Source organism: Equus quagga, chromosome 19 (assembly GCF_021613505.1).
Source record: "Equus quagga isolate Etosha38 chromosome 19, UCLA_HA_Equagga_1.0, whole genome shotgun sequence".
Lineage (NCBI taxonomy): Eukaryota > Metazoa > Chordata > Mammalia > Perissodactyla > Equidae > Equus > Equus quagga.
Window position 1 is genome coordinate 17,823,915 of NC_060285.1, and position 18,308 is coordinate 17,842,222.

General features: G+C 40.5%; 1 protein-coding gene across 2 annotated transcripts in view; it reads left to right on the forward strand.

Moving 5' to 3' along the window:
• Positions 1-18,308, forward strand: part of ALDH1L2 (aldehyde dehydrogenase 1 family member L2) — a 60,630-nt gene that overhangs the window by 34,787 nt on the left and 7,535 nt on the right. For both annotated transcript variants that reach the window (XM_046646772.1, XM_046646773.1), the window contains 7 exons: positions 5,373-5,460; positions 5,947-6,040; positions 9,095-9,194; positions 10,019-10,117; positions 11,799-11,964; positions 13,791-13,896; positions 17,168-17,367. In XM_046646772.1, coding sequence (XP_046502728.1) covers positions 5,373-5,460; positions 5,947-6,040; positions 9,095-9,194; positions 10,019-10,117; positions 11,799-11,964; positions 13,791-13,896; positions 17,168-17,367 — 853 coding nt within the window. The remainder of the gene's footprint in view (positions 1-5,372; positions 5,461-5,946; positions 6,041-9,094; positions 9,195-10,018; positions 10,118-11,798; positions 11,965-13,790; positions 13,897-17,167; positions 17,368-18,308) is intronic.

Below are 18,308 nucleotides of genomic sequence, written 5' to 3' on the forward strand. Positions count from 1 at the left end.
CTTTTGCTATTATAAACTATGCTACAGTTAATAACCTTGTAAATATGGCATCACAGACATGTGAAATATATTTATAGGATGTGTTCCGAATAGCACAATCGCTGAGTTAAAAGGTACGTGTATTTGTGTGATGGAGATGGACAAACCCTTCTGTGGGAACTGTACCAGCTCACAGCGTCCTGTAAGAGTGCTCTTCCCCCAAGAAGCACCACCCCTTAAACAGCAAGAAGCCGGCAGAGTGAAGAGAGTAGGCCGATAACCTAGCCCAGTGGTACTCGATCCTGGCTGCCTGTTAGAATCACCTTGAGTTCTCTTTAAAAAATACTGACATCGGGGCCCCACTGGCAGAGATTCTGACTTAATTGGTCTAGACTGGAGCCCAGGCATTGGTATTACTTAAAAGTTTCACATTTGTTTCCAAGGTAGAGCCAGGGTTGAGAACCACTATGTGGTGTCCAATGAGAGCGCTAAACATCGAAGAACTCCAATGATGATATAGAATGTTCCAAAATTACAAACGCTGATTGCATACATATATTGCCAGGCACATTATCAGTAAGAAAGATGCACAAAGTTTCTGTCCCGTGGAAATTATAGTATAGCTCTATCTGTAACTTAAAACTGATAATTTAATGATTGATGATAATTTTAATCCTAAAAATGAAAGACCCAAAGTTGCCATTGTTATGTTGGAGACATCTTTTTATTTTATTGTGTAATATTATGCAATGATGGTGTGAAATCATTTACGGTATTGAGGGCCTGTGTGAATGTCAGGAGGTCTGAATTAGATGGCTCTTCTCCTTTAACCTGATCCGAAGGTGCAGATTCCCATGGCCTGGAGTGGTCCGGATCTGACACGTTCTGACACCTTTATTAACCTGATGTTTGGCAATGACCTACTCTTGCCCTGAATGCTGCTAGATGCTTTCCCATATATCACTTAACCCTATAATCCTGCCGGGACAACCGGACAGCCAAATGGAAGAAAACCAATCGAAATGGAGATGAGATAAAGAGAAACAATTTGTTTTATTTTATTTATTAATGATATAAACAATCTTTTTGTTCTTACCTAAAGACAATTATCCTTAATTCAGGATAGTTTTTAAATGTCTTTTTAATCCTGATTTCATACCAAAGCATAATAATATACACTTTGGGCTAGGGTCATCTTCAACTATTTGGTATAAATCTACTATTTCAAATATCTTCTTGATCATTTCAAATGTTTGGGGCTGACTTCTCATTGAGTCTAACCAGATTTCCATTTTTTAAAACCTCACAATTTTACTGTCATGGCTCTGTTACTAGAAGGAGGAAAAATGTTAGCCCTGCCTTTTTCTCATTATTTGCTTGTGTTTGCCTTGTTACTATTACTGTGTATTATGCAGTTTCTATGCAGATTCCTTTTCAGCCGCTTGCCCGTTTGATGAAGGCTGGGTTAGTTAGAATAACATTGTTGTCTGTGGATCCGCGTAACCAGGCACTAAACTTCAACATGTGGCAGATTCTGAAAGCAGATGAGCGAGTGAGGGAACCAGTCATCCCCTTGGCCTTGTGAGCTCCTGTTCTTTCCTAGGACCCTGCACACACCTGTGACCATCTGACCTTCGCTCACTGAGAGTGCCAGGATCTAGCCATATAATAAATGTTACTTATGTTTGATCCATTTCATATCGTTATCAGTTAAGCTATGTAAATAGAAGTTCTACTATTTTCTATTCACACCTCAATGGATCTTTTGCACATTCCAGTTTTTCAGACTAAGCTTACAAAGTACTAATTTAAGACTTAATCAGCATTGATTTTTTTTTCTTTGTTTTCTTTTTCTATTTTTTTTTTTTTTTTTTTTTTGCTGAAGAAGATTCACCTTTAGCTTACATCTAACACCTATTGCCAATCTTCCTCTTTTTGCTGAGGAAGATTCACCCTGAGCTAACACTGTTGCCAATCTTCCACTTGTTGTATGTGAGCCGCCATGACAGCATGGCCACTGACAGATGAGTGAGGTGGGTCCACACTCAGGAACTGAACCCGGGCCACCAAAGCGGAGTGCACTGAACTTAACCACTAGGACACCAGGGCTGGCCCAGCATGGATTTTTAAGAGTGTGAAAATACGACTTTCATTTTGCTTCTGCGATATGCATTGCTGTAATAGATGTTTAAAATGAGATCCATATTATGCTACCTTTTATGTAAGAAGGAGGGGAAAATAAGAAACTGTATATGTTCATCTGAGCAAAAAGAAACATACGGAGGCTAACTCGGAGACTAATGAGACGGATTTTCTCCAGGACATGGGGCGATGGGCTGGAAGGGACAGAGGGAAAGGGGACAGAGGAGAAGACTGCTCTGAAGGTACCTTTTGTACAGTCCTCACTTTGGGCCGCAAGTTTCCCAGACCCAACAATGACAACAAATGAACAAGGAACAGAAATATCGTCAACCGAGATGGGGCAAAACCCCTAAAATTGAATACAAATGAAAACAAATTAGTTAAGCCATCTTTCAAATGAATACCATCACCACACTGACGGGAGTGAGAGGAAGCACTGACCCCAAGAGCTTTTGAGTAACATTCGGATGACATGTCCTCAGACTAAAGGAAAAAAACACTGCCCGTCAAGATAAAATTCTAGTTACTAGACCTCTTTTTCATAGCGACATGGCTTAATTCTCAGATTACTTTCTATATGTACGGTTTAGGACTGAGCAAATAAGTAAGTATACTTATTGTAGAAAATGGGAGCCATATTTCTCACCATTGGAGGAGAAAGTTACAATTACGAAAAAGGGGAAGGATAGAATGAACCCTGAGATATTGGATAGAGGTATCAGTGTAAACTCACGGGTTTTAACACATTTAGAAAGCTAGATAAAGAAATGGATGTAGGTATATGTGGGGATGGATAGATAGACAGGTAGATAGGTAGATAGTTAGATAGACAGATAGACAGACAGATAGACAGGGAGATGTGTGTACATACATATATGCATACATCTCTCTCCCAGCCCTGTCTGCTGAAAGGGCCTAGAATGACACTCTAATAGTGCCCAGATCTTGTTTCTAAAATTCTGATATTTTTTCACTCATGACACTTTTGACACCAAATGTGTGGGTGTTTTTCCCCCCTACCAACCTATTCTCTCTCTGGACACCAACTGGGTGTCCTACAGTTCACTTCAATTCTGACACTAACTACCTAGAGTTTTAGCGCAGACCCCACAGGTGAAGGACCCAGTTCCACAAAACTGCCCCCACTTCAGACGCCAAGTGCAAGCCATGGCCTCCTGTACTTCTAACCAACCAGCTATGAATCAGAGGTTTCTGTGACCCCCTCCTCGGGTGCAGTAATGTGCCAGAATGGCTCATAGAACTCAAGAAAGCACTTCACTGTTACTGGTTTATTACAAAGGCTATTATAAAGGATACAAATGAACAGTCAGAGGAAGAGGCGTATAGGGTGAGATCTGAAAGGGTCATGAGCACAGGAGTTTCTGTCCCCATGGAGTTCATGTGAGCCACCCTCCCATCACATGGGTGAGGTCACCAACCCGGAAGCTCTCTGAATCCCATTGTTTAGGGGTTTTTATGGAGATTTCATTACCTAGGCATGATTGATTAAATCGTTGGCTGTGGGTGATGGAACTCAATCTCCAGCCCCTTCCACTTCCCTAAGGTTGGGCTGAAAGTCCCAACCCTCTAGTCATGGCTTGGTCTTTCTCGAGACCCGACCCCATCCTGAAGCTACCTGGGGGCTCCAGCCACCAGTCATCTCACTAGTATACAATAGACACTTTTCACTCCAGAGATTCCAAGGTTTTTGGAACTGTGTGGCAGGGACCCAGAGACAAAGACCAAATATATATTTCCCATTATATCGTAGTTTTTAAATACCGTTCTCCACTAAAAGAAACCTTAGCTCCTGAAGAAATGGCTGGAGCAGGCAAAATATAAGATGTGCCTGGAACATCTTGTTGGGCCAAAAGGCAAGGAAATGCTCAAAGAAGGATAGGGACATGTGAGAAAGACGCAGGAGCCGTACTAAAGGGGCTCCCAGTGGCCAAATCTGGAACAATTTGAACATCGAAAGAAGTAACAATAGCAAAAGATTATAACCTTTGAGTAAAGTAAGAATCCATGAGTTCACATGAATTAATGAATTATTAAAGAGAAGAGGAAGCTCTTTCGTGGAAAGCCAACTAATACACATAGAAGGAATGATCAAAAATCACCATTTAACAATCATCATCATAATAATGGCTTCAGGCAGGAATCATCAGTGGATACTAAAACGAATGGATAAAACCAGTGCAGGAGTAACTGGATGTTTAAATAATCTCAAAGTATCTTCCTATAAAATATTTATTCATTACAAAGTATAAAAAGTAACTCACAGTGATGAAACCTGGCAGGCCACCTCTCCCAGATGAACATTTCCAATATCGGGACTATGTGACAGCATGTGTCTCCTGATACGATGCACTTAGGAGAACTCAGCATTGCTCCTGTGGTATTCTTGCCAAAAATGCATGACCTGAATCTAAACATGAGGAAACAGCAGACAAATCCAGAGGGAGGGACGTTGTCTGAAATAACCGGCCTATACTTATAAAAAATGTTAATGTATTGAAACATATAAGAAAACTCTTCCAGATTAAGGGAGACTACAGACATGATAACTAACTGCCATGTATGATCTTGGATTTTCTTTTTCTATAAAGCACGTTATTGGGACAGTTGGTGAAAACTGAATAAGGTCTGTAAATTAGGATTCCTGTCCGTTGTTAGTGTCCTGATTTTGATCATTGTGCTGTGGTTATGTAAAAGAATTATTTGTTTTTAGGAAATGCACACAGAGGTATTTAGAGGTAAAGGGGCACGTCTATATCTTACTCTTAAGCAGTTTAGAAAAAAATAGAGAGAGAGGGGCCGCCCCATGGCCGAGTAGTTAAGTTCGTGTGCTCTGCTTCAGTGGCCCAGGGTTTCGGCGATTCGAATCCTGGGCACAAACATAGCACAGCTCATCAGGCCACGCTGAGGCAGCGTCCCACATGCCACAACTAGAAAATGCACAACTATGTACTGGGGGACTTTGGGGAGAAAAAGGGAAAATAAAATCTTTTTAAAAAAAAGAGAAAGAGGATAAAGCAAGTGTAGGGAAATGTTAACACTTGAGGAGTCTGGGTGACAAATATATAGGAATTCTTTGTACTATTTTTGCAACTTTGCTGTCAGTCTGAAATTATGTCAAAAGAAAAGAAAAAATGAAATGAACTCTAGCCCAGCCATAAAGGGAAGACAGGTACTGGTCTACAGGACAGGACAGAATCTGAAGAAGGTAATTGCTGTCTGCTTCTGCTCAGGTCACGCCCTTGACTGCTTTGAAGTTCGCAGAGCTCTCTGCTAAAGCAGGCTTCCCCAAGGGGGTCATCAACATCCTCCCAGGCTCAGGTAGGCATCAAAGGACCCGCCTGGCTGTAGCTAATGAATGGTACAGGGGTAGCTGAACGGCTGCTTTCCCACTGAAGTCTTATCCTGAATTATAACTATATTAAGACTAAACACAGTTTACCAAACAGTCAACTTAAGGATAAATACACTTACCATGTCCTGAAAACATTGAAGTGGAAATATGATTAGTGAGCAGGGTGTGAAGGACGCAAATTGTACAACATTGTCAAACTACCCTACAGTGGCCTGTTTCAATTCTTAACAATTACTTTGGAAGCCAAACCAAGGCTCACTAATTTTTTTGGGGGGGCTGACAGTTGCATGGAGGACATTATTTAGATGTTTGTCAGCTTGTAATCAATACAGAAAATGTAAAGCTAAAATTTAAATGAGAGCTCAGAAAGTGACTTTAATGAGTTCAAAGCCCCCCTCACCATAAGAACTCGGGTAATGTTGTAATTCATGTTTTCTTCCCTAACTCCACAGGTGGCACAGCAGGACAACGCCTTTCTGAACATCCTGATATCCGCAAGCTTGGTTTCACTGGGTCCACTCTTATTGGCAAACAGATCATGAAGAGGTATTGGTTTTAGGATGTTGATTTGCCAAAAATCCTGTTAAACCAGGTTTTTGGTTCTGTTTTTGCGTTTTTAAATAGGGTGCTTTTGGAGGAAGAAAAACCACATCAAATTTAGAGGAGAAATCTACTTGTCACTGCAGGGTATTGAAGTGCGGGAATGTAATAAAATACTTTCCAAAGCGTAAAGCCCAAAGTCAATGAAACGAGAGCCGTATGGAAATTCTACACCCTCCTGGCAGCCTTAACAACCCAGCACAAAACATTTTCTGTACTAAAGCTGCGGCCCAAATTGTCTCTGGAGCATAAGTAAGAAACTCAGGAGACATATAAATGACAAATCTGGATTATTTATTAAATGAATTCCTAAAAAGCAGTTACATTAGTTTTAGAAATTTGCAAACAACCTAAATGCCAAAAATAAGGCATGATTAGGGCCGGCCTGGCAGCATAGTGGTTAAGTTCGTGCCCTCCTCTTCAGGCGGCCTGGGGTTCACAGGTTTGGATCCTGAGTGTGGACCTAGCACTGCTTGTCAAGCCATGCTGTGGCAGCATCTCATGTAAAATAGAGGAAGACTAGCACAGATGTTAGCTCAGTGACAATCTTCCTCAAGCAAAAAGAGGAAGATTGGCAACGGATGTTCGCTCAGGGCCAATCTTATTCACAAGAAAAAAAGAAAAAGGGCAGTGATTAAAGTATGTTAACATAATGGAATACTGTGCAGTCATGTCCATGGAGCATTTTTAATAACATTGAAAAGTGTTGTTAAAATGGTAAATGGATGGGGCTGGCCCCGTGGCCGAGTGGTTACGTTCACGCGCTCCGCTGCAGGCGGCCCAGTGTTTCGCTGGTTCGAATCCTGGGCGCAGACATGGCACTGCTCGTCAGACCACGCTGAGACGAGCTGAGGCAGCGTCCCACATACCACAACTAGAAGAACCCACAACGAGAAATATACAACTATGTACTGGGGGGCTTTGGGGAGAAAAAGGAAAAAATAAAATCTTAAAAAAAAAAAAAAAGGTAAATGGAAAGAAAAATGAGGTATAAAATTGTGTTTTGGGTAACCTCCATTATTTTAAATAAGGCAAAGGCTATGGTTGGACACAGACTAGAAATAAGTATATCAAAATGGTAAAAACAATGATTATGGAGCCATGGAATGGAATTTTGTCATTTTATTTCTTCTTTCTGAATTTCTTGGGGTATTTTTTAAATGTTTTAAATAACAATATTTTTGTAAGAAGGGGGAAATAGTATACTTCTAAAAATCTATGTTTTTTTCCTCCAATACTCCAGTAATCTGGTTAGAGGTTAAATTCCTTGCCAGGCCTTTATGTAACTAAAATTTTTATACCTAAAGAATCTAAATTTACCTATGAGGATCTCCAGTCATTTGACCACAGAATTTGAAAAGATACAACTTTTTTTTTTAACAGCTTTATTTAGGTATAATTTACATACATAAATTCATTTGTCTTAAGTGTACAATGTAATGGTTTTTCATAAATGTACAGTTGTGCAACCATCTCCATAATACAATTTTAGGATATTTCTATTACCCCAAAAGATCCCTAGTGCCCATTTGCAGCCACCTTCTGTTCTCACCCCTAACCCTAGCCAAGCACTAATCTCTTTTCTGGATCTCTAGCCTTATGTTTTCTGATTATTTCATATAATTGTAATCATACAATATGTCAACTTTTGCATCTGGCTTCTTTCACTTCACCAATATTTTTGAGGTTCATTCTTTTTTTTTTTTTGAGGAAGATTAGCCCTGAGCTAACTACTGCCAATCCTCTTTTTGCTGAGGAAGACTGGCCCTGAGCTAACATACATGCCCATCTTCCTCTGCTTTATATGTGGGACGCCTGCCACAGCATGGCTTGCCAGTCGGTGCCATGTCTGCACCCGGGATCCGAACCCACGAACCCTGGGCCACTGAAGTGGAATGTGAGAAATTAACCGCTGTGCCACCGAGCCGGCCCCAGAGGTTCATCCTTATTGTACCACGTATTAGTACTTCATTCCTTTTATTCCCAAATAATGTTCAGTTATGTGTATATACCACATTTTGTTTATCCATTCATCAGTTAATAAACATTGGGTTTTTTTCCATTTTTACTGAATAATACTGCTATGAACATTCACATACAAGTTTTTGCGTTGATGTGCGTTTTTATTTCTCTTGGGTGGATATCTAAGAGCATAATTTATAGGTCATTTGGTAAATTTATGTTTAACATTTTTAGGAAACTGCCATACCATTTTCAAAAGTGGCTGCACCATTGTACATTGTCACCAGCAGTGACATTCCAATTTATCACATCCTTGCCAACACTTACTGTCTTTTGATTATCACTATTCTAGTGAGCATTAAGTGGTATATCATTGTGGTTTAAATTTGTGCTTCCCTAATGATGTTGAACATTTTTTCATATGCTTATTTTCCATTCCTATGTCTTCTTTTGTGCAACATCTGTTCAATTTTTTGGTTCACTTTTAATTGGACGGTTTTTCTACTTGTTCTTGAATTCTAATTTCAGCTCTTCATTCTGGATACAAGTCTTTGGTCACATGTATGATTTGCAATATTTTCTTCTGTGCCTTATCTTTTCACTTTCTTAATGGGATCTTTTGAAGCGCAAAAGTTTTTAATTTTGATGAAGTCCAATTTATAAATTTTTTTCTTTTATCACTTATGCTTTTGATATCTTACCTAAGAAATTTTTGTCTAACCTACAGGAAAATTCAGTCTACTGTTTTTATCTAAGAGTTTTCTAGTTTTAGAAAAGATACAACTTTTTATCATGGAGAATTTCTAATACCCACAAAGCACCCTGAATACTAGAATGAACTCCATGTGCTCATCACCCAGCTTCAACAATTATCACCATTGCACTATTCATGTTTATCTTTGAATACATTTCTTAATATTTCTGAAGCTCAATTATGTTTTCCATGCCAAGTAGTAATTTATGGTTGAAAAAGCAAGAGACAGAGAAACTGATAGATGGACAGACTAAAATGCTCATTTCCCATTTATTTTCCTCTAGCTGTGCTCTGAGTAACTTGAAGAAAGTTTCCCTTGAACTTGGTGGCAAATCCCCACTTATAATATTCAATGACTGTGAACTTGACAAGGCCGTGAGAATGGTAAGAGAGGGTCAAGTCCAAGGAAATGGGTGCCCACTTCTTTTGTTTCTTTTTCTTCTTTTTTGCTGAGGAAGACTGGCCCTGAGCTAATATCTGTGCCCATCTTCCTCTATTTTATATGTGGGATGCCTACCACAGCATGGCTTGCCAAGTGGTGCCATGTCCGCACCGGGATCCGAACCAGCGAACCCTGGGCCACTGAATGTGCACCCTTAACCTCTGTGCCACCAGGCTGGCCCCCTAGGTGCCCACTTCTAAAACACATTTCTCCTCCTTGCTTATCAGAAATCTTAGAATGAGATTGGGTTCTGTCTAGCCGTAAACAGAAACCGTCTTCTTTATGCTTACATTTGGGGATACTCTGAGCACTTAATTTTTAAAATAATGTCCTTATCGTCTGTCTCATTAAGGTGTTTTTACAACTTGGGGGGTAAGCGAGTTTTTCTAAATAGTCATGATTGATACAAACTGATACAAATGCAAAATTTGACATACGAGTATTACATTTACATGTATAGAATAATCCAGATTTTCTTGCAACACAAAATTTGCCCTTAGTGGTATGTCCATATTATTACACACTTTTTTTTGAAAGTGCTCATGGACCGAAAGTGGGAAAGGAAAACAAAATTCCTAAAAACATATTACATGGAAACTGAGTATCTCCACGCCGTTCTCCTCACTAAAGGGATTGTGTTTTTCTTTGTCGTTTCTGTGGTGTTTGCTGTCTTCCAATAACGTCTGATTCTCAATGTGTGCAATCTTATGACAATCTTGACTGTTCCCAAGTAATGGTAACAATATTTTCTCTTCTGCTGCCGAAGGGCATGGGAGCGGTATTTTTCAACAAAGGAGAGAACTGTATTGCCGCTGGGAGGTTGTTCGTGGAAGAATCCATCCACGATGAATTTGTGACCAGAGTGGTAAGGCATCTTCAAGTCTGCTCTATGCGTTGTAGAAAAATTGCTTCTCCTTGAAAAGTACTTCTTGGATTATTAATGAAGTTTTAGGTATGATAACAGTACTGTGGTTGTATTTTTTAAAAAACAACAGAGTCCTTATCTTTTAGAGCTATTTTCTGATATATTGACAGGTTAAATTCCACGATGTCTGAACTTTGCTTCAAAATAATCCAGGAGGGGAGGAAGTGAGTGGGGGAAAAAATTGGCCATGAGTTGGTAATTGTTGAAGCTGAGTGATGGGCTCTTGGAGTTTCATTACTTGTCTGCTTTTACATGTGTTTATAATTTTTCATAGTAAAAAGTTACAGGTCTATATAAAAAAACCTGATAAGGTATCCTTACACATCCTCAATTTACAGTTAACATGACAGCATATAATTTCCTCCACTAAAATAAATAGATAGATTGACAGACAGACAGTTAGATACATAAATAACCCAGGTAGATTGATCATGACTCCATAAATATGGGCTTAAAAGCCATTTATAGAACTATCAACATGAATTCTGTGGCCAAAATAAACTCTAAACTACACTATATTATATCATTATGATGGTAATAGTAATCATGAGTTTGTTTATATTTGAAAAACCAGCACCTAGCTTTTTTTTTTTTCAGAGCCACTTCCCCCACCCACCCCTAAGAAGCAAAGACATTCTTTCCTCAAGAGAGTGGAAAAGAAGGCAGTCCTGTGGAGAGGCAGATGGTGGCAGCGGCTGCCTCCTGAACGTCCCTGTAATTCAGTTTCGTGCCTCAGTAAAATACTGTTACAATGCTGCACGTCATGGGCTTTCACAGCTATAACTTGTTGAGATTTCAAATGCCAAAACCAGAAATGTCGAGGATTTACTGCCTCAGTCCATCCACAAACATGTTTTGCACACATGCAATTTGTATTCATTTCTTCATTCAGCAGCTATTTCGTGAACACTGACTGAGGAGTTATTGCCAGGCCTAAATTCAAATGCATGGCCCTGTGGGGTCACAGTAGCTCTCATTCTTTCTTATTACTAGAGTTGAACTTGACGTTAGAAAATGCAGAAATAGATTAAGATCACCAAGGAGGACAAGAAGCGGTCACAAAGACATGTCAGTGATGAACATTGTGTGAGAAAGATGCTTTTTCACTGGAACATTCTAGCTGTTCCTGTGGCAGGGCTGTCCCGTGGGAATTCACAAGGGCAGTCTGCTACATTTGGGGAGAGAAAAAAGATAACGATGTGGCCGTTTTAGAAATTCTTTTGCCGTGAAGAGTGTAAGTATGCTGTGTGAATAAAAATTCCAGAATCTCAGGTTTGCTATTTTAATGGATTAACGTTCAAGAGAATTTTAAAATAGCCTGTATAGCTTATGTTCAGGTAGAACTCAGTGGTTAAAAGCTTAAGCTTTCAAGTCAGGAAAACTCGACAATATTTGGTGGTTGTGTGCCCTTGAGTGTGTCGCTTAACTTCTCTTAGCCTCAGTTTCTTCACCTGTGAGATGAAAATAATAAATACCTACCTCCAGCTGCTTTGAAGACTAAATGACAACACATCTTTCAACAGCTTAATACAAAACCCACCACGTGGTAGCAGCTCAGTCAGAGGGTAGCCTTTATTATTACTAATAGTCAATTGTGTTTTGCGACTTGGGTGATACGCAGGTGGAAGAAATCAAAAAGATGAAAATTGGTGATCCACTTGACAGATCTACTGACCACGGGCCCCAAAATCATAAGGCCCATCTGGAAAAGCTTCTGCAGTACTGTGAAACTGGAGTGAAAGAGGGGGCCACCTTGGTATACGGCGGGAGACAGGTCCCCAGGCCAGGTAAGGTCACCTTTGTAGGAGGTGTCCGGGGCGCCTAGCTTGTTAAGTTGGAACGAATGCTAACAGTGTTCATTGCAGCACCGTCTTGGCTCAAAAGTAAATGGTGGCATTTATGTTATGATCAGAAGAATTACTTTCTAGATCCTGCTTGGCCACTTTCAAACTGTGGCACTTTAGACAACCCAGTTTTTCTCAACTGTAAAGTGGGATGAAATGTGCACATCCTGCTTTACAAAGCTGTGAAAATCAAATAACAAAATGGATATGGCAGGCCCTTAGCTGTACAGTAACCAAGTGGAATGAATAAGTGTGTTATTCAGGCACAGTGACCTTCGTTCCTGGCACAGTGAGATTTGCTCTGAGCCAATGTAGCCTGGGAGGAATTCGTTCATGTTGACTAAAGCAGGACCTGTTACAGAAGTGTGTGAATGGCTCGATGTGTTGATAACCAAAAGGAGATAAAAAACAAACAACTGGAAAAACTCACTTTTCACTGCTGTGGGTAGATTGTATACCAACACCTTAGTCTAAAAACTGGTAATTGGAAGGAAAAAATTCAACATTTATCCCATGTATCCTGTATGAAATAAATTTCTGGGTAACCGTGTAATAAACTAATAAAGGAGAATTTTTTTCCAGAAGGATCCCTGCTAATAAATGTAGAAAAAACTATTGACTAGAAAAAGCACTGTTTTGTATCGCCTAATTGAATGAAATAATTGATTCAGGCAATGATCATCAAGGGAGGCTGAAGTTATTAGGTGATAGCTTAATGGGGATCTGGATATTTGCGAGGTACCACCCCCAAGATTGATTGCCAGTCATAAGGAGAAAAACTCAGTTTTACAATGGAGGGGTCAAGTTGTCGCCACGCGGAACCACTGGCCAATCTTAGCATCACTGAAGGCAGGCCAGCTGGATATGATGTGTCTCCTGGGAAGCAGCGTGTGACACACAGCATCATCTAGGAAGTGTTCTTGCCAACTATGTTTAACCTGAATCTGATGGTGCCTGTAGGTCAAATTTTCCATTTACAAGAAATACAGGGGATGGAGGAACAAATTAAACATCATCCCAGGAAGCAATGACAAATCTAAACTGCAAGATCTTCTACAGGACAAGTGACTCAGTCTATTTAACAAGTCGATGGCACGAAAAACAAGGGGCAGAGAGAAGGGAGGAAATGTTCTAGATTAAAGGACACTCGAGAGATCTAACAACCACAGGCAATGTGTAGAACTTATTTGAATCCTGAATCAAACCAATTATAAAAGATATTTACTAGACAATCAGAAACTGAATACAAATATCAAATCATTATGTTGTACACCGGAAACTGATATAATGCATGTCAATCATATCTTAATAAAAAAATAAAAGTTAAAAGAAACTGAAATATAAACTATAAATAAAGAATTAGCATTAATTTCTTTAGTGTGATAATGTATTATGATATGTGAGAAAATGTCCTTATTTTTCACAGATTTGTACTGAAATACTTGGAGGTAAAAATTGTAATCTCTGGAATTTGCTTTCAACTATTTCAGCAAGGGAAAAATGAATCAAATATAGCAAAATGTGAATAAGTATTTATTTTACTATTCATTATTCTATTCTCTACTTTCATATATGTTTGAAATTTTTAAAATAAAGACAACAAAAATAAGAACCTAGGAATGCTGATGCCCAATAGGAAAATGAAAGTCATCTCGATTTTACTGACTCAGAAGGGAAGAAAAAATTTATAACGTAATTCAATGAGAGAACAATTAATTGAAAATTACTTACCCTATCATTGATGTTCTTTTCTTCTGTTTTTGAAATAGGCTTTTTTATGGAACCAACTGTCTTCACAGACGTGGAAGACCACATGTATCTTGCCAAAGAGGAGTCCTTTGGGCCTATTATGGTCGTTTCTAAATTCCACAATGGGTATGTTCTTCAGGCGCAATTTAACGGCTTTTGATTGGATACGATTTTTCTTTTGCTCTTGTGCTATATACAGAGCATAAAATCAATGACCATGTAATTCTCTACCCTAAGGATAATTAACTTAATTAAATAATTAGCAGAGAATGCTAACCCTGGTAGATTGTAATATATTTTTGCTTCTTGGCTTACATTAATGGCTGATATTATGAGATTTTAGCTGACTAAATTTTAGTTTTTGTACAGTTGACATTTGAAATGTCTCTAGAACAAGGTAATAACTGAGAATAACAGAACTAGTTTCCACATTTAATGCCTAGGGAAGGCAGCATCTGTGGAATCTGATTCTCCCACCGAAAGAGGGCTGTCTTCATAGAGGATCGTGCCCCCAAAAGCCTAATACTCAACTTTTTTTTTTTTTGAGGAAGATTAGCCCTGAGCTAACATCTGCTGCCAATCCTCCTCTTTTGGCTGAGGAAGACTGGCCCTGAGCTAACATCTTTGCCCATCTTCCTCTACTTTCTATGTGGGACACCAGCCACAGCATGGCTTGACAAGCGGCACCATGTCCACACCCGGCATCCAAACCGGCGAACCCCGGGCCACCAAAGCGGAGCATGCACACTTAACCACTGCGCCACCAGGCTGACCGCCTAATACTCAACTTTTTATAGAAATGTCCAAAATCACCAGATAACCAACTATAAATGATACACTGGTTTGTTATAGTACATGAAAATTTCCAAAGTGTTGGGCATTTCAAAGAGGGCCATGTGTAACTGAGCTCATGTAGGAATATTTAATACAATAGACTCTCATGATATACTGTGTACTCTTCTTCAGAATTCTGGCTTCAGTTTTCTTTCAACCAATGAAAAGGCGGAAAAAACAGAATACAGAGTTCAGAGGGACTTCTTGGTCTTTGATAGACATATTGTAAGAGACTTTTGGGGACACTAAGCCATAGTGAGTAATCTTTTGACACGCTGATCCGAGGATACCCTGTTACCCTCTTTTCCTCATTATAAATTCCCCCAGAGGATAGTCTTTGTGTTAAACACGCAGAGATTAGAAGCCAGGTTTAGGGGATAGAAACCTAGATAAGTCACGGTTCCTGTCTTCAAGGAGCTTACCAGCTTATGGGGGAGACGGACAAGGAGACGGGCAATTACCCACGGAGGGCCAAGGGCAGGATGGGGCAGAGGGTAGCGTCTGCTCTCTGCCACTGCACCTGACTACCTCGGTGGGCTCAGGCCACTTACTTAATCACTCTGGGCAACCTTGGTCTCTTTATTTGTAAAATTCAGTTATTAATAATATCTACCTTTTTAGATCATTGCAGGGATTTGCTGCTGCTGCTACCACTGTTATATTTATTATTCTAGAAGTAGGCAAGGTGTGCTATGATGCTGTGTCACCTCAGTAGTCCTCAACGAGCCATGGCATAAAGCCATCTTTCTGTCTTAATCATCAGTAAATATTTTGGTCCCTACCATGTGCAATACATCAAGAAGTGTGAGAGCTAGCAAAGCCTCAGTCCACTCCAAGCTTTGTTCCGAATTTCTTGTGCGAGTTTAAAATTATGTGTAGTCAAGGTTACCTTTGAAAATCCCTTTGGAAGGCACCGCCTTGAAGCCTGTGCCGTCTCTCAAAAAGTTCAGCACAACTAGTTTTTCCTCCCAGTTGTGGAACAGATCCTGTTTCTTGGCCGGAGCACCCGATGAAATCCTTGGCTTGCATTTGCTGGCTGTGTTGTAGAAACTTCGTGCATTGTTAAACATTAGGATGGCACTCAAAAGGGTGAGCTAGTCACTCTGTGACAGGCACGTTGGAACTGGACCCAACTGAGACATGCGCAGGTTCACATCTCCACCGACCTGGGCGTGGACACATACAGGGTCAAAAGGCAGGGAAATCGCCAGACGGATTTGATGGATTATTTTACTCTCCTTTAATTGAATTAGCATGATAATCAAATTCACTCTCATTTGATGATGCAACACTATGGTATAAAGAAGAATACGAGGGGCCGTCCCATGGCATAGTGCTTACGTTCATGCACTCCTCTTCGGCAGCCCAGGGTTCAGAGGTTTGGATCCTGGGCACAGACGTATGCACTGCTCATCAAGCCATGCTGTGGTGGTGTCCCACATATGAAATAGAGGAAGACTGGCACAGATGTTAGCTCAGCGACAATCTTCCTCGAGCAAAAAGAAGATTGGCAACAGATGTTAGCTCAGGGCCAATCTTCCTCACACACACACAAAAAAGTTTGATGTTATCTCTGCCCTCGGGGAACATCCAATCTAGTTGGGAGGTGGACTGCAAATACGTGGAGAGTTAAACCAACATACTGAGTTGGAGGAGTATGTGCTTCCTGATTATAGCTGACTTTTATTGAGCCTTACTGTGTTCCACACACTATTAGCTCATTTAATCCTCACGAAAATGGAACAGGTGCTATTATTATTATTTCCATTTTTCATAAGAATAAATGATGTGGGCCAGCCTGGTGGTACAGCAATTAAGTTCACACGTTCCACTTCGGCAGCCGGGCTTCGCTGGTTCAGATCCCGGGTGCGGACATGGCACCGATTGGCAAGCCATGCTGTGGTAGGCGTCCCACATATAAAGTAGAGGAAGATGGGCACGGATGTTAGCTCAGGGCCAATCTTCCTCAGCAAAAACAGTTGGATTGCCGACAGATGTTAGCTCAGGACTGATCTTCCTCAAAAAAAAAAAAAGAATAAATGAAGCATGGGGAGATGAAGTCGTTTGCCCAAGGTCACCCAGGCAGTCTGGCTGCAGAGCCCTCTCATGGAGCCACTACATTCAACAGTGACACTGTGGGAGCTGGGAGGGCTTCAGCATGAGGCACTGGATGAGCCTTGAACTGGGTGTGCAGAATGCGAAGAGATGGAGGGAGATGGGGGGCTGCTCTGAGAATATATCCGGGAGTGAGACTCAAGGGTAAGGAGAGGAAATGGGGAAGTCAGGAAGGAGAACCAATGAGGAAGAATGAAAAGATGACTTCAGATCAGATGTTCAAAGGTGTTGCATGATATATTTTGAAAAATACAATACTAGAGTTCTGATGTTTCACTGAGAGTTTCTTTGGGTGTAAGCCTGGAATATTTCGTGTATAAAAGTGTAAGCAGGTGGCTAGTATCACCCTCCTGTTTCTAGCATGGAGGGGGAAAACATTCGAACATAAAATGAGAGTGTTTTTTCTTGACACTTAACGAAGTTTTGTCTTCCTGAAAACATCTTGTAGGGACATCGATGGAGTGTTGCAGCGAGCAAATAATACAGAGTACGGTTTGGCCTCAGGGGTCTTTACAAGAGACATAAATAAAGCGATGTACGTGAGTGAGAAACTAGACGCGGGCACCGTTTTTATCAACACGTACAACAAGACGGACGTGGCGGCCCCGTTTGGCGGAGTCAAACAGTCCGGCTTCGGGAAAGACCTAGGTACGCCTTTGCTTTGTCCACTGCGTGTTCCCTTTGTCACCCAGCACGGAGAAGTCCGCTGTGCGTCTCGTGCTACACGCGTGCCTTGTGGAAGGGCATCTCCTACATGGCAGTTGGATCTGGGCTACCAAGGGTACCCGTTTTCTTTAAATGTTAAACATTTTTATTGAACATAACGTACATACAGAAAAGTAAACAAATTGTGTAGGAAAGGGTTTCTTTTTAAAAGAAGGAGATTCATGTTGAAAGGACAAAGAACCTCTGACAATATCTTTTAGCAGAACTACGTTGGGCTTTTTTCCCTGATGTTCAGTATGAACTTGGTTTAGCTTTCTTGGGGCTAAGTGGAACGAAGAAAGGAAAATGGGTGGAGTGCAATAACTAGCCAGCTCCAAGAATAAATCCTGCCTTCACGTTGCTTGGCAGTCCTTCAGAGTCAACACTGCAACTGGCAGGGTTTCTGGGAGTCTGGGAACTCAGATTTAGAGTTTGTAGAAAGCCCAAAATGTAATTCACTGTGGGCAGTGACACTATCACATTTCAAGTAATAGCTTACTTTGGACACTAAATGTGTACCGCGCCCTATTATAACTACTTTACCTTTAATAGCACAAGCAATTCTTGCAGTAGCCCTGAGAGAGAGGTGCTATTATTATCCTTATTTTACAGTTGAGGAAAATGGGGCTCAGAGAGGTTGGGTAACTTGCCCAAAGTCACGCAGCCAGCCACTGGCAAAGAAGATTCAAAGCCAGGCAGTCTGGCTGTGGACCCCCTGTTCTCACTCCCCACAGTCAGTCTGGCATTTTTCAAAAACTGAAATGTTTGTAATTTACTGAAATTATAGTCCGTTAATATAAATTTGGTTAATTTGGGGTATTTTTACATTTTCGCATTCCTGATGACTTTTGGCAAGGTATTTGCAGCAATCAAAGTAGCTTCTC